This window comes from Brienomyrus brachyistius, chromosome 20 (genome assembly GCF_023856365.1).
Source record: "Brienomyrus brachyistius isolate T26 chromosome 20, BBRACH_0.4, whole genome shotgun sequence".
Taxonomy (NCBI): Eukaryota; Metazoa; Chordata; class Actinopteri; order Osteoglossiformes; family Mormyridae; genus Brienomyrus; species Brienomyrus brachyistius.
Window position 1 is genome coordinate 2,778,193 of NC_064552.1, and position 23,320 is coordinate 2,801,512.

General features: G+C 51.4%; 2 protein-coding genes across 3 annotated transcripts; one reads left to right on the top strand and one right to left on the bottom strand.

Moving 5' to 3' along the window:
* Positions 1–7,691: 7,691 nt before the first annotated feature.
* On the bottom strand, positions 7,692–14,039 carry arl3b (ADP ribosylation factor like GTPase 3b). The gene is made up of 8 exons (XM_048988302.1): positions 13,986–14,039; positions 11,933–11,940; positions 11,662–11,764; positions 11,410–11,553; positions 9,364–9,480; positions 9,112–9,162; positions 8,825–9,010; positions 7,692–8,559 (listed from the first exon to the last, which is right to left on the bottom strand). The coding sequence occupies exons 1-8, from the start codon at positions 14,037–14,039 to the stop codon at positions 8,512–8,514; spliced, it is 711 nt and encodes a 236-aa protein (XP_048844259.1). The 3' UTR covers positions 7,692–8,511.
* Positions 14,040–14,527: 488 nt separating this feature from the next.
* On the top strand, positions 14,528–21,836 carry sfxn2 (sideroflexin 2). Of its 2 annotated transcripts, none has more exons than XM_048987737.1 (12): positions 14,528–14,684; positions 16,189–16,405; positions 16,622–16,792; positions 16,897–16,995; positions 17,248–17,323; positions 18,229–18,314; positions 19,118–19,178; positions 19,519–19,585; positions 19,792–19,841; positions 20,906–20,955; positions 21,376–21,423; positions 21,510–21,836. In XM_048987737.1, the coding sequence occupies exons 2-12, from the start codon at positions 16,251–16,253 to the stop codon at positions 21,607–21,609; spliced, it is 963 nt and encodes a 320-aa protein (XP_048843694.1). In that variant the 5' UTR covers positions 14,528–14,684; positions 16,189–16,250; the 3' UTR covers positions 21,610–21,836. The 2 variants fall into 2 exon arrangements, with proteins under 2 accessions (XP_048843694.1, XP_048843693.1); XM_048987736.1 differs by lacking the exon at positions 14,528–14,684 and adding an exon at positions 14,695–15,006.
* The last annotated feature ends 1,484 nt before the right edge of the window (positions 21,837–23,320 follow it).

The window sequence follows — 23,320 nt, forward strand, 5'->3', positions numbered from 1 at the left end:
GGCGCTGGAGGAGGGACGGATTGCAAAACACAGGCCGTCCAACCTCGGCTCGCTGGAGTCCCTCCAGCTCAGTTCCTCCTCCAGTGTGAAGTTCCTCCAGTATGGTCATATTTCATAAGGTCCTCTCTCTGGGACCGTGAAATTGTTCTTGCTGCAGCAAAAAAAAAAAAAAAAATCTCAGTTGCGAAGGAGGGGGAGATTCACCTCCAGTAAGCAGTTGCTGTGACCCGGGGGAGGGGGGGTGGAACATTTTCAGTTATATGCCTGTGTCAGTTCCTGCCCCTAAAATTAGCTCCAGCACAGCACCCCCTTTCAGACGTCAATCAAATTACAGGAGGAGCGCGGCTCCATGTTGGGGGGAGTCTGGGGGTGTGCTTCTGTTTACAGTAATACATATAAAAGCTAACACACATGTATATATACAACATGTACATATAAAAAATATATAAAAATAAAATGATACAAAAATGATGCAGTTTCTGTCATTCGCATAGACGCGCAAGGTGATTTTAAACACTGTAATCCCAAATGTATTTGGTATTTCTCTGATTGATCAAAGAGAATTAATCCGCGCCCTCGCCATTATATATTCATCAAAGGGTGTCTGAGGTGTGTCAGGTTGGTGAGGGTGAACACAAAGGCGTTCATTTTATTATTCTGTTTTAAAAAAAAAATAGCTTTACATTTCTGGAGCAGAATTTCCTTTTCATTGTGTGGGAGGTTGCGGGGGGGTTGGTGCTTAGGAGGGTCTGAGATGAATGTGCAGCGTGGGGGCTGTAACGGGACTCCTGGACTGTGAGGGTTATGGGGCGGGTGGGGGTGAGGAAGGGCATCGGAGTCCTCATCAATATTTAAAGCTGCTTTTCTTTATGACTCATTTAGGCGTAATTGCAGGCTGAATTTGAAACCTTGCCGTTTATTTCTTATGCCTGTACTGCGGCTTCCAATGCAGGCCTGCCGGGATGGGGGGGGGTCACGGGGAGCAGGCTGTGGGGCGGGTGGGGGGAGCACAATTCCGGCTCTAGCACTCATGTTCCCATTTCTCTTTTTTTGTTGCCTGTCTGCTGCTCTGGGGTAACACCGCTGCCCCACCCACCGCCTCCTCCCCCATGTCCTCCTCCGCCTCCCTTGGCCTGATACTGAAGGCGTGTCTTCGAATGACAGCCCCGGTCTCACCCCCCCCCCCCGTGAGTCAGCGGAGACGCTGGGAACCCTGTGACCCAGATTGCCAGCAGGTGAGGCCTGATGTAATTTGATTTCCTCCTGCCTCCCAGTAACCCCCCCGTTCAGTGAAATGACAGGGACACCTGTGACTCACAACAGGAGTTATTCTTCACCGAGCCACAGGCCCCCTGTAACCGGCTACACCCCCCCCCCCATTTTTACCACCCATTCGGACAGAGCTGCCCCCGCCTGAATAAACAGGAAGTGAAAGGTCAAGCGGCAGTGTTGTGAGGAAGCAGGAGCGGCTGGGCAGCGCGGGGGGGGGGGGGCGGGAGCAGCCGGGCCACAGCACCCATCCAAGTCGTCGGTCGTACATTTTCTTTTTTCCTCACGCCGATCTCATTCATCTCCCAGCGGCACAAACTGCAGTGAAGCTCCCTCTAGTGCCAGCGTGCGACCAAGAGGCCAGACCGAGGAGCAGAAACACCAAAGGTCTTACGCAAATCGGTTATTTGCTCATGTGTGATGGGAATGATGCAATGATGAGGTTACACATTAGCCGGGTGTCAGTACTACGCTTGTAGGCTGTTCTTTGCCCTACCCCCCCTCCAGAATATGACTCTGCTTTACAAAGGCGTGTCCCCACCTGCCTGACACAGCTTTCCAGGCCATCTAACCTTCAAAGTGGCTGCTTCCCACCCCCGCTCCACCCCCGGTCCCCTTTCTTATTTTTTCACCCTGGGGGGAACCTGGGGAACGTCCCAAAACTTTCAGATTGGAAACCAGAGTGCCGGTTTTCTGCAGTGGGGGTGGGGGGGTTTTGTGTGGTTGGTCCATTCCTGTGACAGCAGCCAGCCCAGGCTCAGGCGATCCATCAGAACCAGCTCCATCAGTGCTCCCAGTATGAGCCCAGAGACCAGAGCTATGGTCTGAGCGTTCCCCATCGATCCAGACAACCACTGCAGAGTCTTTCACCATCATGCAGAAAAAGCAGGAACAGAATTCATTAGGCGTACAGAGACACTGTCCCTTGGTCAGGAGAGCCGGGACAGTGAGGCTGGCCCCCGCTGGACCTGGCCCCCGCTGGACCTGGCCCCCGCTGGACCTGGCCCCCTCACAGCCTGCTCGCGTCTCTCCCTGGCACCTCCTTGGCCTCCACGCGGCCCCCAGAGCACAAGACTGACAGGCGTGGCCCTGTTTGCTATTCCGACGCATTGCAGTGTTCTGGGGGTGTCTTTGATTAGCCCAGAAACTCTTCAAACAGAAGTGTGGTGTGTGGAGGTGGATGCGTGTGTGTGTGGGGGGGGAAACAGTCCTCCCTGGGGCCACAAACAGCAGCTGCAAAACAGCTGCCGGATTCCCAAAAGAAGCAAGAGAGGGGCGGGAGTAAAGCACCTTCATCCTGCTCTGAGCCACGACAACGTGCAGCTGGCAGCCCCCTATGCCCCACCCCTGACAAATGCAGCCCAGCGCATGCGGGCGCACCAAACAGGAAGCGGTACACAGTGAGCAGCGTAACAGTGCAGGCGTGGTCTCGCATTTGACCATGGCCATGGGGGCGGTGAAATATGCTCTGAAAATTCCCAGATAGTTACTGGTTTGCATCCCAGCAGGAGGAACCATCAGTATAAGATGTAACTGGGATCCTGGAGTGCAGTGGGGAGGAGAGGAGAGCGAGGTGGGGAGTGGAGCGGAGGGGAGTAGAGAGGAGAGAGAGCTGGGGAGGGGAGTGGAAAGGAAAAGAGAGCATGGCGGGAGGAGAGTGAGGCGGGGAGGAGAGCAAGAAGAAGAGGAGAGTGAGGCGGGGAGGAGAGCAGGGAGAAGAGGAGAGTGAGGCAGGGAGGAGAGCATAGAGAAGAGGAGAGTGAGGCGTGGAGGAGAGCAGAGAGAAGAGGAGAGTGAGGTGTGGAGGAGAGCGTGTCACGACAGTGGGTATTAGGATCAAAGCACTTCACTCCCCTGAGGCCTTTGAGTTCCAGGGGCGTGTCCATCACCAGTGCACGCTGGGGCCGGTGTGGGGGGAGGGCGAATTGGGGAGAGGCCCTCACACCTCCTGCCCTTGGGCTACTAGGACTGGGTGTGTGCGGGGGGGCTTTGTGTCTGGCTTGGTGAAAAACCGCACCCCCCTTTGCCCACCCCCCCCCTCACTGCCATGTGTTTTTATCAGCAATGACTAACACGGTGGGGTGGGGGTGGGGGTGTGCCAGTGTGACTGGCAGGCATAGTAGCCGGTGAGAGAGGCTTACACTGAGGCCCCTCCCAGAAAAGTCAACCAGGTCCTGTGGTGTCAGATCCTTCTAGAACCTTTTTAGCTGCATTAATATGCTGCTGCCACATTGTATTGACGTGCTCCCCGGTACCAGCGGCTCCCAGTGACCTCCCCCGGGATGCTGGCCGCAAACCATCGATAGTGAAAGTGCTCCGGCATTCTTAATGGCCGTCTCCAACATCCAGGGCTACATGTGTAATATAATGTGTTATAGTCGGTCTCTGGATTAGAAGAACACAGGAATGTTAGAAATATTGAATATGTAAGTGAGGGTAACATTTTACATGGAGCTGACTGGAATGTGAAGCGTGAATCTCCACTGTGGTTCCGGCAGGACCAATACCAAAGCAGGACCCTCTGTCTCTTCTGAAGGAGCCTTTCTGTATTCTGCTCCAAACTGGTACCCAGCAGTGAAGTATTGATTAGACGTGACCTTGTCTTTTCCCTTTAAGATTGTCTCTCCTTAAATCACGCCTTTGATTGAGACGCCGTGCTTCTTTTCTGTCCATGAATAACAGCTCTTTGAGCCTGAATGTTCTCCCTGTCACTGCCCGCCAAATGCACTCCGTCGCAGGAATGTCCTTCGTCGATTAAGGTGACCGGAGTGGCGAGCAGTCTGAGCAGCTTTACAGAGTAATGAGGGCCGGCTTGGTTATATAACGTTAACCGTAACCCTAACCCTATCCCCAAGCATGAGCGGTGTGTCTACAAGCAGCCATATTGGTGCTGTACAGTTGCACTGACGGCACCGATATGGAGCCTGCCTGTGAAAATCCGCTTTTCCTCAGCCAGCAGCCAACCCCTCCTCCCATTTACCGGCGGGTCACAATAGCCACCCCACCCCCCTCCCCCCCGTGCTGAAATCCGGGGCTGTGCTAGGTGTCGCTGTGCTGAAAGGCACTCGGACGCAGAGCTGGAAGCCCAGGAGCCTCTCAGGCACAGGAAATGACATCAGTCTTTCAGGCCCAGCAGATGGGACTTCGCTCCGGCACGATGGGCAGCTGGGCAGCTGTGACACGCCATGGAGCTTCTGATCACGGCACACAGGTCCGTGGCCTCTGCTCCACGCGCTGATCCGGGGGACCGGTGAGGGTCTTCACAGGTCACAGCTCAAAAGGGCCAACGACTGGACATTTGCTTAAAGAACCGGACCTTAAAGCGAACTTGCACCTGTAGTGAAAAACCGTACACTGAGTTATTAGGAACTGGTATCTACTGAGCAAATCAGTGACGTAAAATGGAAAAATACTGTTATACCTGCAGGAACTTGACTACAGATAATCTGCTTCGAGATGGAAAGCAACCATTAATACAGCAGGCAAACAATATAATTAATTGTAAATTGAGAAGTTTTAATTAATGGGTAAAATCTCCATTGTATTGGAAAGCACTGTTTTAGGTATTTGGCCTTACATCTGTCTAATGACTAAGCGAGTTGGACAGCATCTTCTTCACACTGTCACGCAAGCAGATCCTGGCACTCATCTCCTCTGTCTCAGAGACACTTCAGACTGCAACATACCCAGGTTCTCTGCTGAAACGGAGCCCAAGGGCTTAACGGACCAGTCTGATTACATATTTTTATACGTCCATACTTTGCACGCGAGGGTGAGTCTTCGTTTATTTCCACATCTGGAAGTTAAGGTGTAACTATGGGAACGTGTTGGTGCAACAGAGACATTCCTGGATCTGGAAGGGGCAGGCGAATTGGCTGCTCGGGGCCTCCTGGTCCTGTGTGGGGAAAACGGGAGTCACCTGCACCTGGATCTGAGCCCGATGGGCAAACCAGGGAAGACTAACTAGATTCAGATTCACCAAGTATTCCGGTAAGACTGGCCCCAAGTCTGGAGTCCTAATCTACCAAATGTCAGTGCCTCCACAGTGGTGTACCAGGCGTGGCAGCCATCTGGACTGCTGGGTTGCTCCTCAGCAAGGCCTTCTTGCCGTGAGAGGCGGGCCCTGCTGTCCCTCACGTTTCCTGACCTGGTGCTGCCATTGGCTGCATTAGGAACAAGTTCCAGGTGAAAGCCTTCGTCTCCGCAAGCAGACCTATGCTGCCATCACAGCGAGGGCATCTCAGTAGACCTGGTGACACCCCCGAAATGCCAGACGGGTGCTGTGAAGATGTCTGGCAGACAGATGGACGGACGACCAGCTGCAGGGAGGCTGGACTGGCCCGAGTCACTTCTCCTTCATCCTCATTCGTGGGGGGGGGGGACCTTCTGAACCGGCAGCATAAGCCGGCTGGTTGTCAGGCTATCGAGTTAGGAAATTAACGAGCTAGCGATTAAGTGGGTTAGCGAGTTAGCAGGTTAGCAAGTAAGCGAGCTAGCGGGCCATGTTAGCATTGTCCACAGACTCCCTTGGCCCCCTCGTCCTTTTCACTGTAGTATCATATGAAACAGGCAATGCTGGGAAATCATGTTCTTCTCCCACCGTCTGAAAAGCAGCCGGGCCCCCCCACCCAAATCCCCTCCGGGCGAGCTAGATAAGAGCATGGAGGCACATTAACATTCACAAACAAACATGCCGACATCAAAGTGGTGCCCGACGTGTGTGCATGCGTACCGTAAGGCCCCTGCCGCTAATTACACCTGATTTGGAGGGGGGGGGGGTTTGCTTTACAGGCATTGGATGAAAGGAGAGCAACGAGGACAGACGAGACGGATCAAAGTTCTGCTGCTGCGAGGCGCCATGTCGAACAGGGCGCACTGCGCAGGTTGCCATGACTACAGCGGGCTGGATGGTGTCACAAAACCAGCATGGCCCCATTTAAGACTGGAATGCGGGGCCACTTCAACAACAACCCCCTCCTCCCCGGAACACCAAAATAGACCACCCTTCAGGGACCACCCCAGACCCACGCCCACCGCGCACGCTGGGTAGTGAAAGCCCACCCCCTCAATGTGTTTTCCTGGCTCCTCATTACAGCCCCATTAATCCACATCACACTCCCCAATAAACTGAACATTTACGGAGATTTGGACCAAATATCCCCTAAGGGAAGAATGACATGTAAACCTGATGCACTGTGTGCGTGTGAAATATAAGCAGGGCGGTAAGCAGATGGAGACAGGTGGCGAGCACGTCACCGCTGTTCGATATCTCCTTTAGGGAGATTCCTGTGTTGTTCTAACCCATTATAGGCCGACTAAAATACATCCAATTACACCTGCAGTCCTAGATGTTCGGAGCAAAGATCGACAAGATTGACAATAACCAAGTATTTTCACTATCGATGGTCTGCGGGCAGCCAGATCAGTTCGGTCCATGGGATGACGGCAGCAAAGAAATTAGGCGATATCTGCGATATTAAGAGCGCTGTACAGGCGCAGCCTGAGGAGAGGGGTGCGGAGGAGAACGAGAAAGTGGGCTGCTGTAATTATGCACAAGAAATTCACACAAGAATGGCTCTACAAAAAAAAAAACAAAGCAAGCCAGCCATTAGGAGCTTCATATCTGAGCATACAGAACTGCGAAGCTGTCAGAGGGAGTCACTGGTCTGTAAAGCCAACATGAGGTCAGTCATGCACACTGCACACATAGAAATACACGCACACATAGACCTACACATAGACATAGATACATACATAGACATACACACAAATATAGATATACACACATAGACATCCACACAGTCACAGCTGCAAAACACCCTTGCAGCTGCTGACCCCTCAACTGACCCTCAGTCAGCCTGGTACAGCCCAATGAGGAGGACCCCCACCCCCCCAGTGCCCCCACCCTGGTCTCCAGCCGAGAAAACAGCTGGTTAAGCTGCCTAAACCAGTTACTACGGCAGCTGCTTGTGTCAGTGATCGGCTTCAGCTTGCCTGAGAAAATAGGTGTCTCCTTTAGAGAGCAGAGTGCGAGCACAAAATGGCCACCTGTCTTCTTCCCGCCTTCATCTGTGGTTAAATAGCCTTGCAAGGAATTGAAACCCACCATAGTTCGGCAGGCCTGTACGAAAAAGCCTTTTGGCCCTGCTGATCCCAGAATTCTGTCCTAGAATGCTCTCTTAGAATGTTATCCCAGAATGCACCACGACAGGGCCTATCTGAGCAGAAGAAATATACCGTAAAGGATGCAAAATCTAATTTTGATTTAGAAACATTTTGCACCAATGGCAACCAACTGACTGCTCAGTTACTTCATTTCTCATTTACAGTGAGGAATGTAGTTGATGCTAAAGGTAAAGATTCTATTCGATGGGTCTGAAACCAAAATCAGCGAATGAGGAGCAGTGATGACATCAAGCAGATGAAGTTTGTTATTATATTTACCAAAGTCTGTAATCATTTCCAACAATCACAGGCCGGCCAGATACCGCAGTAGTCACAGAAATACCGCAGTAGTCACATTTAGTGGCCGTCTCAAGATTTCACAGAATAATGTCACTAATGGCTTACAGTGCAGATGGATATGAAACAAGAAAACTTAAGAATGTCTGTATTGAAGAACCTCCAGGAACATACTGTTCATAGCACATCACTTATCAAATGCAAACAAACACACACACACACGTCAGGCATATGAAAGCCATGACGACTGGCACATCTATGACGTGTGGGAAAAATATGTCTGATGTCATCAGCTGGGCGTGGCCTCTACTCAGGTATGAGATCAGTGACAGATTTCCCAAAAGAAGACAGGAATACAGCAGCTTCAGGCGACGTGACGCCTCTTTGATGTTAATAAACCAGGAGAATTGACGATATACGAGTGACTTCCAGAGGACAGATGATACACGTCACAGGACAGGGTTGGTTTTTACAAAGCTGTTAGCATGGAAACCTTCCCGGGGGCCCAATGAAGGAATATGACCACGGTACCTATTCTCTCGCTTGATCAGCGTGTGGATGGATTTTCAATTCAATCTGGGTCCACTTTCGTTAACATTAGCGTGCAGCACACCGTCGGGGGGTGGTACCCCGCAGCCCCCTCCCAAGTGTGTTTCATCAGCTCACTGTAGTGGGCAGGATGGTCGACTCCATCGGTGATCCCTCTGGACCTTTTGATCCCAGGAGACCCCCTTGTCTTTCCCTCCTCAGGCCCACTGACCCGGCACAGGACCAGACACTCTACTTCCTCTTCGCGTTGATGCTTTTACAGACCCAGGTCATGCCGTCCTGAAACACCATGCGACACACTAGCCAGGTCAGAGAGCCTTCAAGGACACCTTCTGTACGAAATTTAGCAGCTGCTGCTCAGTGTAGGTTCATCTTATGGGACCTTACCTAACAACATTATGGTAACCAGCCTGGCCCTTTAAGGAGGTGATGTAATCTGCAATCATGTCATCAAGGATTGCCTATAGCGATCTGAACAAAGGTCCAGCTGGTTCCCAGGGAGGCAGAACTGGGTCCAGCGTGTTACCTGAATGCAGCAGCTCACCTGGACGCCCTCGCCAGTCAGCGCCGAGCAGGACTGGATCTGCCAGATACGATCCCGGATGGTGTGCAGGTTAAGGCCCTCGGCGATTTCAGAGGCAGGTGCGGCCGTCAGCAGGTCCTGCTTGTTAGCGAAGATTAGCACAGGGACGCCACTTAGCTTCTCCTCATCCAGCAGCTCAGCCAGCTCCTGTCCAGACATATGAGCACACGCAAGCATACAGGTGGTTCACTGCAACGAATCGGCAATACACAGGGCAAACCCAGGCACAAACATACACACAACGCTACCTGGCCCGTCTCCTCAAACCTTTTACGATCTGCGCTGTCGATGACATAGATCTGAAAAACAGGACAGGAGCTCTGAGTAAGGGTGCCAGTAGGGGGCAGAGTAGTTAAGGAACTCAGCTGACAATATGTAGATGGCCATAACATCCGGAAGCTGCTGCACGCTGAAGTGGTTTGTGATTAGGGTGGATCCAGTCGGCAGAGCCCAACGCTTCCTTGGCCAAACTAGAGGCAGAATCCCGACCCGCGACTCACAAGCACGTCGGTGTTCTCGAAGTAGTTCCTCCAGTAGGGCCTGATCTTCCGCTGGCCACCGATGTCCCACACGTTGAGCCGGAAGCCCTGAGACTGCACGCTCTTGACGTTGAAGCCCTGGAAAAAGTCCACGACAGGAAGTCAGGCCCCCCAGACGGATCATCACAGGGGACGGGGTCTATTCCCGAACACTGGCACAGCCTTTGCCACATGTTACCCAACAGCATTAGCTAGCGGTGAATGGGGGGTGGGGGTGGAGGACAATAAGGCTGATTCACCATCTTTGTGAAACTTCTAGAAAGTCTCTAAGGGAGAGTGCTGACTCATCCCGGCAGTTATATATAAACATCTGCGGCAGGTTATTTTTGACAAGCCGCCACATTAATTGTTCAACAGCCGATCCGTCGTGGCCACAGCTCTCGGCAAACGAGGGTGAGGCCCCCCCGACACGACCCGGCCCGCTGGTCCAGCTAGAACGCCCGGAAGGGCCTGGTCCCGGGTGGTGAGGCCCCCCGACACGACGCGGCCCGCTGGTCCAGCTAGAACGTCCGGAAGGGCCTGGTCCCGGGTGGTGAGGCCCCCCCGACACGACGCGGCCCGCTGGTCCAGCTAGAACGCCCGGAAGGGCCTGGTCCCGGGTGGTGAGGCCCCCCGACACGACGCGGCCCGCTGGTCCAGCTAGAACGCCCGGAAGGGCCTGGTCCCGGGTGGTGAGGCCCCCCGACACGACGCGGCCCGCCGGTCCAGCTAGAACGCCCGGAAGGGCCTGGTCCCGGGTGGTGAGGCCCCCCGACACGACGCGGCCCGCCGGTCCAGCTAGAACGCCCGGAAGGGCCTGGTCCCGGGTGGTGAGGCCCCCCGACACGACGCGGCCCGCCGGTCCAGCTAGAACGTCCGGAAGGGCCTGGTCCCGGGTGGTGAGGCCCCCCGACACGACGCGGCCCGCCGGTCCAGCTAGAACCCCCGGAAGGGCCTGGTCCCGGGTGGTGAGGCCCCCCGACACGACGCGGCCCGCCGGTCCAGCTAGAACGCCCGGAAGGGCCTGGTCCCGGGTGGTGAGGCCCCCCGACACGACGCGGCCCGCCGGTCCAGCTAGAACGTCCGGAAGGGCCTGGTCCCGGGTGGTGAGGCCCCCCGACACGACGCGGCCCGCTGGTCCAGCTAGAACGCCCGGAAGGGCCTGGTCTCTGCTGCTTCTCGTTCTCGGCCAAGGCAGCTGTTGCATGCGCCCTGAACATACTTATATAATATTACAGTTGACATCAGCTCTGCTTTAATTTTCCTTTCGCATTTTTTATCACTTCGTGTTTATCTGGAAAATGAATGTTCTAGGTTTTAGGTTTGGCCACCATCAGGTCTGACTGAGAAGCTTCCAGAAAAGGCTGAGCATGCTTCCTCGGCGCCGTTCACGCACATGCACTTACACAAACACGCCACGGCGCTGAATCATCGCCGCCGATACCTGGGTCATACCAGCTCACCTCCGAGGACATTCTGATTGCTGGTAAACTGCCTGATTAGCATGAAGCTCGCTCACTGCTTCTAAATTAAACCGCTTTCTGCAGACTGGGGGGAGCCAGAGCCGCCCCTCTGCAGCCGTTGCAGGACTCCCCACACTGCACGGTTTCGCCCCGATATCGTCGATCGCACCTACCCTCGTGCGGCGGCCAAAAAAGATCTAGCGAACAAACTAACTACAAATGTCCTCGGCCTACTTCCTCAGCTCTGTGTGATTAGCGAGATTAGAGAGGTGGACCTCTGGCTGTTTTCAGGCTAGGCAGCGGTGGGCCGGAGAGCCCGGTCCCACGGGAGCCTTCAGCTGGTTCATAGGTCCATTAGAGGAGCCCAGCTTTCCCACGCATCCGTCAGCTTGGGGCCGCTGTGATCCACAGGCACGGGGGCGGCAGATGTCAGCACAGGCCAGCTGCTGGGACGCCCTTAAATTACATGCCTGTGATTTTATGTGTGTGTGTTTGTGTGTGTGTGTGTGTGTGTGTGCACGCTGTCCCCGCTGGAGGCTGCCTCAGCAGGGCATGTGCCGCCCACCTGCGTGGGCGTTATGTGGCTGACGTCCTCAGATGCCAGCTGCTTCAGCAGGGTGGTCTTGCCCCCGTTGTCCAGACCCAGCAGCAGTATCCGTACCTCCTGGTCCGGGGAGCTCTTCAGTTTACGCAGGATGGAGAGCAGGCCCTAGAAAACAGTGTAGCCTGCTAGGGACCCCCGCAGCATCCCCATTACACAGCCTCTCGGCGGGGGGGGGGGAACAGACGGACCCAAAAAGGCTTTTTTTCTCCCTACTTGGGAATTTGTGGTTCCTCTCCTCTGTTGTATCCTTTCTTTCTTTCTTTCTTTCTTCCTTCCCTCTCTCTCTCTCCTCTGTTGTATCCTTTCTTTCTTTCCTTCCTTTCTTTATTCCTTCCCTCTCTCTCTCTCCTCTCACCTTTTTTGTGTTATTCTACATAAATGATATAGGAATGTCTTACAACACATTCACGTAAAGCGCCTTGAGGGGACTCACTGTTGTGAAAGGCGCTATATGACTATAAATTGAATTGAATCTAATGCTTACGTGAGGAACTGGAACCGTGGAACAGTAGATGTGTAACCCAAGGCCTTTATTTTAGATCTTGGAACAGGAGCTTTTGTTAGTGCTTTGTTTCGATAAGTAATCCGCGTTTCTGGCCTTGCTCAAAGAGCTCCACTGTTCCGGCAATGGAGTTCCAGATGTTTCCAAAAACCAAAGAAACAACACTTAAGTGCGAAACAAATGCAGCTCAACAAGTAGAACACTGTGCTGATAATGCAAAGGTTATGGGTCGGGATCCCACAAAGCACACAAAAGTTGTAACCCGTCCAACTACTTTGTAGAAAAGCATCACATGAATGAAAATATTTATTAAGCTCATTAATGTGGCAGGGAACCGCAGAAGTGCTGGTTGGGTGCATCTCCAAGGTAAAGCAGTGGTCTACCTACTGGGGCGTGACCACACTCCGGAATCAAGTGTCCAGTTGCCACACTCCCGTCTCCCTGCTGTTGGAGGAACTGTCTACAGTTACTGGTTTCCAACCTTTAGCACTGCAACTAGTATTTAGACTAAGCTGTTAAATTAAGGTGTCCCTCCGGCGAAATAGAACAGCAACCTCAGAAGGTTACAGGAATTAATCCTGGGCTGAACTCGTCTGGATGATGAACTGTAAACATGCATCCGTCGATATAACAGGTAGGGCTTTTCATGAAAAACTATTCTAGTCTCCTTATATGTCCTTCGTAAGTTAATTATACTTGACACCTACTAGTCCAGGATTTTTCCATGCTCGTTATGCAACTCACTCTAATATAATTCTTAGCAACTTTACATAAAGGGCGCTGCTAATTATAGAAATTAGTTTTTGTTCCCTAAATCTGCAGTTAGCATTGAGCCTGCCAGCGTTCACATGCGCTGCCGTCACCAACAAACACTTTCACATTGATTTTACCAAAAGGTTTTGTGTCCAGTTGGAGATTATGGGATGGCTGCATTAGGTATTGGAATAATTTATGGGGTCTTTCAACAAGTCTGGTCCTCAAAGGTTGGATTCCTGAACGTTTTAAAAAGCATTTGAACGTGCTTTATACTTATAAACTTACTTGAGGTTATTAACATTTAAACATTTGTTTAAAAAAATAAATAAGACTTAATTAGTATATGGGCTTTGTGAAGCATTAAACTTTCTCCACAGAAGGAAAGACAACAGGGAACAGAGCCAGCATGAGCAGAAGGTGATATGATTGGGTCTCAAGTCATCACCACCCACTTCTCTGGTACTGTAACCTATCTGCACCAGGTTATCCGCATCTATGGCCTGGTACTGTAACCTATCTGCACCAGGTTATCTGCCTGCATGGCCTGGTACTGTAACCTATCTGCACCAGGTTATCCGCATCTATGGCCTGGTACTGTAACCTATCTGCACCAGGTTATCTGCCTGCATGGCCTGGTACTGTAACCTATCTGCACCAGGTTATCTGCCTCCATGGCCTGGCACTGTAACCTATCTGCACCAGGTTATCCGCATCTATGGCCTGGTACTGTAACCTATCTGCACCAGGTTATCTGCCTGCATGGCCGGGTACTGTAACCTATCTGCACCAGGTTATCCGCATCCATGGCCTGGTACTGTAACCTATCTGCACCAGGTTATCTGCCTCCATGGCCTGGTACTGTAACCTATCTGCACCAGGTTATCTGCCTGCATGGCCTGGTACTGTAACCTATCTGCACCAGGTTATCCGCATCTATGGCCTGGTACTGTAACCTATCTGCACCAGGTTATCCGCATCTATGGCCTGGTACTGTAACCTATCTGCACCAGGTTATCCGCATCTATGGCCTGGTACTGTAACCTATCTGCACCAGGTTATCTGCCTCCATGGCCTGGCACTGTAACCTATCTGCACCAGGTTATCTGCCTCCATGGCCTGGCACTGTAACCTATCTGCACCAGATTATCTGCCTCCATGGCCTGGCACTGTAACCTATCTGCACCAGGTTATCTGCCTCCATGGCCTGGCACTGTAACCTATCTGCACCAGGTTATCTGCCTCCATGGCCTGGTACTGTAACCTATCTGCACCAGGTTACCTGCCTCCATGGCCTGGCACTGTAACCTATCTGCACCAGGTTATCCGCCTCCATGGCCTGGTACTGTAACCTATCTGCACCAGGTTATCTGCCTCCATGGCCTCATACTGAGTCCCATTTGAACAAAGTCACTCCATCCCACAGATTAAGCTCTATGCTCTTAGATATAATAGAAAACGGACGAATTACAAGTCAAAATATTTTTTTTCCTGCTATTCAAATGTAATATATTAACAAAATCAAGTAATTAAAACGTTAATTTCTGGCTGTTGCACTGGATAAGGCTTCTGCAATGGTTTCCTCTTTCTCTTAACTCTTCAATACATTTCCGCCTCGGTTTTTTTTTAATAATCGACGACGCAGACTAAATGTGCTCAGCGAGAAAAGATTCGTAACTAACGCCCTGCTCTGAACGGCTGGTATTATCGCTGAATGTAAGTAATTCATTAGCTCACCATCTTTTGGCTGTAGCTCACGAAGACGCCGCCGCCGGTTACCAAGGGCCTGTGACGTGGTACACAGCGGTGCACATAGATTGCTGACGTCAGCACAGAGCACATGCTTCGATGACATAACTCAAAAACAAAACTCAACGATCTTCCTTCTGTGCTACCCCGACGAAATATATAAACATATCTGTAAAACATCTCAATATATAACTTGTTTTAATGTATTTGCAAAACGTATAATTTTAACTTGGTAAGTATCTGTCTGGCGTTTTCATGGCTACGTTTTGCTGATGTGTGATTTTGGGGAAACATTCATACATCGACTTGAGGTATTTCTGAGTTCTCTTTCGGTTTGGTAACCTACTCACTTCAGCGATTACCAGCTGTAGGTGCCTAAGTGCAGTGTCTGTAGAGTAGGGGGTGGGAAAGCCGGCTCGCCACGTCCATTGGAGTAGAAAGTGCCACGTGCGCCCTCCCAGCGCTCCCATCACCCAAATCGCGCCGGTGTCTCGCTCCTTCTTGGCACAGATCGCTGTCACTCGGTGCGCTTCCTGCCCTTCGTGTACGGGTCGGTAAGTAGCCGCCGGTGGTTTGCTCTGCACTTTGCATCGGGCGCAGTGACAGGTGACATTCTTTGGGAGGTTCACACATGTGCAACTGAACATCGGGGGTCGTATAAGTAATCAGACTTTTTTGCTAAACATGGTCATATGTTAATTTCTAAGGGTTTGCCTCCCCGCGTTTAACTCGAAGCTGGTCTCACGCGTCTTCCACCCCGATGTCTGGGACTGGGCTGTATGCAGCTGGTTCATCTTATGATTATGGGTGATTTGTGTTTCCCCAAATGCAGAAACTCAACGCCGCCGCGGTTTCTGCTCCCTCCTCGACTCGGCAGCACTGCACGATAAACGAAATCTTCCATGTTAGAAGTTGTATTCTCCATTCCCGAGGAACAAGTTATGGGTTACAGAAGTCACCAGACTTGTTTGCTGTCAAAATCTGTCAGAATACCTTTTCCATGTTGCCAAAACTTGGAGTGGTTTTAAAATGCATTTTCTGAAAGTGGTTCCTTTTTTGCAGACTTTTCATACACTTTACATCAGATTCTCACCCACCCCTTTTTGGCACTGCGTATTGTCATGGTGTTACCTCTATGTTTAGGGGCTGCAGTATAATACTGTCATAAAAGGGCAGGCATAATGTCTTGCTGCAGTATTTATGAATACTGGGGTTGGTGTGAGTTAGGCCTAGATTTCATTAATCTGTAAAAAAAGGTGTTTAAAGCTAATTAGGCTAAAGCTACTTCATGCTTGAATTTGGGGGAGGGAGAGCTGAACACAGGAGAACAGGCAGGTGTCCCTCCCCTGTCCAAACAAACCCTGACCCTGATGCAGGTTTTACAGGGGGGAGACTAAGTTAAAGTTTAATCACCTTTGCTGCCTCAGCCAAACCCTGAGCTTGCTGGCCTGATATCTAGTCTCGTGGCTGTTTTCAAATCCAAACTTTCTATTTCTGTGACTTTACTTGGTGGATATGCGTCACACACACACACACACACGGCCACGTTATCGTGTAAATTTGCTTTGGCTAAATTTGCATGCTGGGTTAGTAAAAAGTTATTGTAATTGTCATTGTAAAAAAAGCTTTTTACGTGCTTGTTTGGGTATGTAGTAACTAAATTAAAATATCTCCTATCCTTTATCCAGAGGTCCCTGGATTTACTCGTCTGTTATATTTGTCTGTTTGCTTTTGAGGTGTTTGCAGGTGTCTGACCCCCTAAGAGGGAGGCAGTCAGGAGAGCAGCGGACGGGACGACATGGCGCTCAGTGGATTTGACATCGACGCTCCCCGCTGGGATCAGCGCACCTTCATGGGTCGTCTCTGGCACTTCTTCAGCATCACGGACTTCCGTACGGTGCTGCTGTCCGACACCCGGCTGGACGAGGCCAAGATGCTGGTGGACAGCTGCAGGTAGAGGGGAGATTCCCGCCTTGGCTACCCGGCTGAGAGCTGCACTCGCGTGTATCTGCCATGTTTACAGCGGCTTCTTCTCCTGCTGGTACAAGAAACTTCGATATTTATTTGTGGGCGCAAATAAACCTTAAGTGGGGCTTCCGGCGTGTTCCGATGGTCGTACTTATGTGATGGTTGTGGGGTCCACACCTGACATACGCCTGTGACCCTCAGAGCCGGCGCCGTGCCCCCCGGCACGACCAAGGAGCAGCTGTACTATGCCAAGAAGCTGTACGACTCTGCCTTCCATCCAGACACGGGCGACCGCATGAACCTGATTGGCCGGATGTCCTTCCAGGTGCCGGGGGGTATGGCCATCACTGGCTTCATGCTGCAGTTCTATAGGTGAGCTGTGGCTCTTGGGTGCCCGTTGCTTGTCCCTGTATCACCATGACAGTGCCGAGCGGGTGCCGCCGTTAGTGACCTTTTGCTCTGCGTTACCCAAACAGAACCGTGCCAGCTGTGGTTTTCTGGCAGTGGGTCAACCAGTCCTTCAACGCCCTGGTCAACTACACCAACCGCAACGCCGCGTCGCCCATCACTCCCAAGTACAGCCTTGCGTTTCTCTTTACGTTTTTCCACCACATTTGGTCGTCGGTTCATTGTTTTTAGCTTCTCTTTGCCTTGTTTATATCGAGATATCTAAAATATGCTGTCGAATCGAACATTTCCTTCCTGTTTGTGTCTTGCATGCCTGCCCCTTCAATGTGTTCCTCTTTAGTTGGCCGTCCGTTTGATTTTTGGTCGTTTAGCTTCTCTCATGCCCCCTTTCCGTCCCCCCCCCCCCCCCCCCCCACCAGGCAGATTGGCGTGGCGTACGTCACAGCTACCAGCACGGCTCTGGCCACCGCAGTGGGCTTGAACCTCTACACCAAGGTAACCATGCCAACCTGTCCGTGGTTCTGATCCCCCTTCCTGAAGGATGATGGTCTTCCTGACACCAGCTGGGCTGAAGCTCCCTGTAATACTGATGGGACGCATCAGAAGAGTGTGGAACATCTCGTACATTTGACCCGGTGATCCGGCTTGTTAAACATAGCTGGTTCAGTTTTTTTATATTTTTTTTTTGGTTGAAAATATAAGAAAGCCCACAAATCTGGTGAAGGGTGTCGTTGCTGTTCAGATGCAGGACCTCCGTTGGTCCTCAGAAGGTGTAGCGTGGAGAACAGCATGTGATTTAAGGTACGTCCTGGATGGGACGCCCTGCGTTGCAGTCACGAGGAGTCTGAGAACCGGTTCTCAGTCATTCCGAAACCATCGCCCCGATCTCTCTGCAGCGTATGTCATGGTGTAGCTCTCATACATCATGGTGTAGCTCTCATACATCATGGTGTAGCTCTCATACATCATGGTGTAGCTCTCATACATCATGGTGTACTACTTTCAAGCAAACCCTTCCCATTCAGAAATGTTTACAGCCGAAGTGCATGGCATGTGAGTCAAATCGGAAAATGGTATTTGGTCAGATCTTGGTAGAATCCAGCAACTCGACTTCCAAGCGGGATGATGCACAAAGCCGTACAACTCAGATAGCTGGGTGGGGGGAGTGGAGATGGATTTTGGGTGGGTGGCGGATTAGGTCATAGATCCTGGAAGTCTTGTGCTGCCTCAGTGTGTTGACTGCTGGCGGAGGAGCGAAACCACGTGTAGGAATGTGACCAGGCCTGAGTCACCGAGTGCAGTTTTGAGAGACTGAAAACGCAGCTCTAAAGAGTGGTGATGTCACTTCCTGTCCACTGAGATGTGATTCATCTCCGGCGTCCCCTTGCCTCTGTCGACAGAAAGCACCCCCCCTGGTGGCCCGCTGGGTGCCCTTCGCCGCTGTGGCCGCAGCCAACTGCGTGAACATCCCCATGATGAGACAACAGTGAGTCGATGTTTTTTATCCTCTGAAGCTTGTCCGCGTTCTTATTTATCGTACGGACGGCTGCTCGCCCAGGCATGGTCCTGTAACCCTGCTGGGACCTCTTAGTCTGCCCTCTGTCATTAAATGACTGACCGGTCGTCACGGAGACCTGTGGCGGTGTCAGATATTTGTCTGCTTTTTTGAGCCGGAATAGCCGGGGGTGGGACAGTAAGTGGCAGTTTCTGAGCCGGGCAGTGTGTCAGGACCTCTTTGGGCTGAGCCAGACCGCCTGGAGTTTCCTTTCCATCGCGTGTAAATATGTCTGTGACCACCTAGTCTTTCCACTGTAGGCTGACGCCTCCTCCCACGTCGGCCATTTTCCTCACAGCCGGGCCGCTCCCGTCACCGTTGTCTGCTTTCTGTCTCTGACAGGGATGGGCTGGCTCACTTCACGCACACGTCTCCTGTCCGCGGCGGTGTTCCACACGGGTGTCATTAGCTTGTTCTGTAATCCTGTCCTCGGTTCCCTGCCTTTTTCATAATAATAATAAAATTCGTTATGATAATCTCAGTCAGCATGTTCTCCCTCCCTCCCAGAACCACAGCACAAACTTAAGGGGTTTATCAGATTACTTATCAGATTTAAAAAAATTTAAAACAAGATACAAGACAAGACTACGGCTGGACGTTTTTACCCGAGTCTTTCAAGTTAAGTGCAACAGCAGGCTTCTCTGTTAATTTAAACGGGCATTTGCTTGTAACCGCTATGGCCCTGGCTGCTGGTTGGCTCATCAGCTGTGTCTCGTCTCCCCCCCCCGCTTTAGGGAGATCCTCAACGGTATCGCCGTGACGGACGAGAATGGGGACAAGCTTGGACACTCCCGGGTGAGCGGAGTGTGGTCGCCGTGGTGGCAGCGGAACACGGGATCGCAATGACGGCAGTAGAGCGCTCGGCCAAGCCAACCAGAACCTCGCTGGCCGCTGCTGTGAAATGGAACTGTCGGGGGGGGGGGGCGGGGGTTTACGTAGTGTGATAGATGCCGGGGGCAACTCTGTGAGGAATAAAATTCAGTTGTCATTAATTATGCCACAAAAAGAAGGACAACGTTTGGAAATTTTAAGAGCCGGCCAGTAAAATAAGTGAGCAAACAGATTTTTTCTCAGTGCTTGTAGTTGGATGATAATTGATTGTAATTGTAATGAGAGCCTCCTCTCCGCATTACAGAAAGCGGCCATCAAGGGCATCACACAAGTGGTCGTGTCCCGCATCACCATGGCAGCGCCGGGAATGAGTAAGACCTGCAGCAGGCGTCTGAGCACTCGAGAGTGATTTATAAATGTTCGGCTGGAACTCTCTACACAATGATGCAAATTGTATCCCTGTTAGAAGTGCTCTGTGTCCCTTTGTCTTCCCTGCAAGTCCAGTTGGTCTCTAAGGATGGAGACGCTGTTGCTCGAATTGCGTAGCACACTTGCTTTCTCTCTCTCCTCTTTGCAGTCATTCTTCCCATTATAATGGAGAGACTGGAAAGGTACCGGTTCATGCAGGTGGGTCCATGTCTGTCTGCCAGTGTCTGTCGTTTTCTCGCATAAGCACAAGTGCGGGGGAAGATGGCTGGAATGAACCGAATAAACTTAATTCTATCATTTCACCTTCCCGCCAGTCGAACCTTTAGATGTCTCCAGCGCCCCCTACTGCCCACGGTCCTGTAGCCTAGAAACAGTCTGAGCACGAGACGTTTGTTTATCGTTTCGTTTATTTAGCAGACTCTTCACCGCATGCCTGTCTGGGTGGTGGGGTGGTTGGTGGTTAAGGGTCTTGCTTGAGGGCTCAGCGCTGACATCACTGCTGTGACCTTCCGGCGTCCTTATCCGCCGAGCCACACACCTGGTGGAGTCCCAGGTGATTCCAGGTGTCGCTCACCCATTAGTCGGAATGTGAGCATCTTGTAGGAAGACTGCAAGCCTAAATGTGCAGTTCATCTGGGCGTCTGCTGGCTCGCGGGCCCGGTTTGAGCATGGGGGGGGGGGGCTTCGCCAGGCTGACGGTCGTTTTGTCGGTCCTGAGATTGACCACTTTGGCTGCCGGACGCCTGGAGCTCAGGGACGCGTCCCCACAGCTGGCAAACACTCAGCTAGAGCGTGAAGACTGAGCCCTTTCTGCGGGCAGCTTGCACATACAGGAAGCTGTCGAGATGCACATACTGAGATGAGATTCTTCGTGCTCATAGACCACATAAGTGGCTCTCGGTTAACATCAGAGGCGCCTTTTAAATATTGCTGGCAGGCTTGGTGCATTGGAACTCTATGGAACCATGTCTGTTAATATAACCTGGCATACAAAGTCATTCAGACCACGTTTCCCTGACCAGCGAGTGTTTCTACAAACCCGTCCTGATTGGAACCTTCTGCCTGAAGTGTCCCGCATCTTGTCCGTGAAGAATTACCACCTTCGCCGTTCCTTTATGCAAATGCCAAGAATAAATAATGTCTGGAATTCCATGACTTCTGCTTGTGAAATGAACTTGGATTGAGCCCAAGCTGAATGAGAAGCCAAAGCAGCATCATTGGTGTTTAAAACTGTAATATGTTTTTCTTTGTCTTTCCACCAGAGAATCACATTCCTCCATGGACCATTACAAGTGATGATGGTGGGAGTGTTGTGAGTATATGTCTGGCCTTATCGGGGCGTTTCCGGAAGCGTTGGGTGCCGCGTGTGACGTCGGTGTGGTGTTCAGGTTCCCTGCGTCATGGGATCCGTGCCCAGCTGCCGGTTCCCCACGAAGCAGAAGAACAGAGGTGTTAAACTTTCTTGTTAGTTAACCAGGCACGGTTTACGCCTGTCTGCAGAAGCGGTAGGAGTCCGATGGGTGGGTCTCTGGGTGGATGGGATAGATGGGTGAGTGTGTTGGTGGATGGGTGGGTCTCTGGTGGGCATGTAGCTGCTTCTCAGCCTGATGGCGGGGAGGTGGGGGGGGAGTCTGACCCTTATGGAGTTTGTTGTGAGTATGACCTCAAACTGTCACTCCTTCTGCTGATTTCGCCTCTCTGATCTTCTCCTCCCTCCTCCTTGCCCCCGCAGCCTCGTCTTCATGGTGCCTGCTGCCTGCTCGCTCTTCCCTCAGAGATGGTGAGCGTCCCGGCATCCTTCACCAAATGAGCGTCTCCCGTGCGGCTTCCCCCTCCCACACCCACCTCTTTGCTTCTGGCTTTCAGCTCCATGGCTGTGTCCAAGCTGGAACCCGAGCTGAGGGACTCCATCGTTTCCCAGTACGGCGAGAGCATCCGCTACGTCTATTTCAACAAAGGCCTTTGAAGCTGATTGGTGATCAGCCATCGCCTGCTCACTGCCCCCCAGCCAACAGGAGAGGTCCGTGGTCGCTCACTGTGGTAGACCACTAATGCTGCATTATTATTTTTTTTTATTTCATTCTTTTTGGGTGGGGGTACGGAAGGCAATGTACCTCCATTGAAGGAATGCCATTTAAATAATGAAAAGAGAATTTGTTTTACTCATTTTTCTATAAACCATTTTTAAAGCAAGCTGCAGGTCTCTTTATTATTAGTGAAATACTTATTTTTTGCACTTGGGACAATTATGCACAATATGTAAGGTTTTCATTGTGTATTTCACTGCTAAAGCCTTTTCAGAGAATTTACTGGAAGCCAGTGCTGTAGGTGTGAAATGGATCCCGACAGATAATTGTTTATGTTCTCCCCCTAGTGGCTACATTTAGTATCTGCTGACATCCAGTGAATAGACACAGATTAGTTCTGGTATTTAAATCTAGCAAGATTATTGGCACAACACAAACGGATAAGAAGGCAAACTCTGACCTTCATTCACATGGAAACCCAGACCTCTACAATCTTTTAAAACACTGCAGAGCCAGAGGTGACACAGGGCCTTGTTCACCAATGAAAGGAAAATCATACAAACCGCACATATACAACAAAGCGTCGGAGACGGACCACACTGCATGATGAGTAATCGCTGCCTCCTTCCAGGAGAGAGACGGGCAGTCACTGTCACCACCCCAGGTACCCGGGAATTCAGGAACACACTGACCACAGAGTCCTGGGAAAATATCAGGGCTCGTCAGTGCCGGCCTCTGAACTGAAAGGACAACCTCCGGCTGTGTCGGTCTATAAACGGGATGTGCAGACCAAAGACGGCCTGTGTGTGCTGTAGCGCCACAGCAAGCCTGTGTCTGGATAAGCTGCTTGGCAGAGGAAGAACCACGACCATCCAAACAAATCTATCGCTTCTGCTTTTCCTCCTTTTCGTCTTAAACACTGAAAACATCAGTGAGACACTGGAAAGAAAAGCCTTCAGTTTACGCAGTGTCCAGCAGTGATGTCGATCTGTAGGAGTTTTTTTTTTTTTTTTTGCCATACCTCGTATCGTTTGGGTGCCTGTCTCACTGCTAGTTCTGGTTCGTGTGTCTGTATGGGGGGGGGGATGAACAGATCTGGGGGGGTCGGCCTTTTTGCTTTCACTTCGGATTGGCTGGCAACGGCAGAATTCTGCCAGCCCAGAGAGAAGTCGCTTTGAAAGATTTGGCCCGACTCTGCTCCCAGCTCGCGGTTCCGACGCCGGTGTCGCCTCAGCCGACTTCTCTCCTCTCTTCAGAAACGCGAGACGGCGTGTCATCATCAAAAGCCGGCGGAGATCACAGGGTTTGGTAAATCCTGCTTTGTTGGCGTATTTGCAGCAGTCACAGGCAGCGATTCTGACTGACTTCATTCTCCGTCGGCTGCATATTTTAATACCCTTTGGTGTGACGCCGAGGTCTTTCTCTGTGTAGTTTTGGAGTTAAACTTTAATTGGGTAGTTTCTGTGTTGATCGAATGGGGGGAAAAAAACTACAGATTCAAAGATTCTTGCTAATTGATTTCTCTGCAGATGCGGGCAGGAACATTTTACACTGCATTTGTATCTCTACTCCCCTGCTTTCTTATTACTAATGCAGTAACTTTGCTGAAACAGCAGCTAACCCTTTGGGGCATAAACCTCTAAAAATCCT

Coding starts and splice junctions, on each gene's coding strand:
- arl3b (XM_048988302.1), bottom strand. CDS start 14,039: ATGGAGGCGGATAACCTGGTGCAGATAGGTTACAGTGCCAGGCCATGG. Junction 11,554..11,661: donor GAGGAACCACAAATTCCCAA/GTAGGGAGAAAA, acceptor ACTGTTTTCTAG/GGCCTGCTCTCCATCCTGCG. Junction 9,481..11,409: donor GCCACATAACGCCCACGCAG/GTGGGCGGCACA, acceptor GACTTTTTCCAG/GGCTTCAACGTCAAGAGCGT.
- sfxn2 (XM_048987737.1), top strand. CDS start 16,251: ATGGCGCTCAGTGGATTTGACATCGACGCTCCCCGCTGGGATCAGCGC. Junction 19,842..20,905: donor AAAGGTACCGGTTCATGCAG/GTGGGTCCATGT, acceptor TCTTTCCACCAG/AGAATCACATTCCTCCATGG. Junction 20,956..21,375: donor GTGATGATGGTGGGAGTGTT/GTGAGTATATGT, acceptor TTGCCCCCGCAG/CCTCGTCTTCATGGTGCCTG.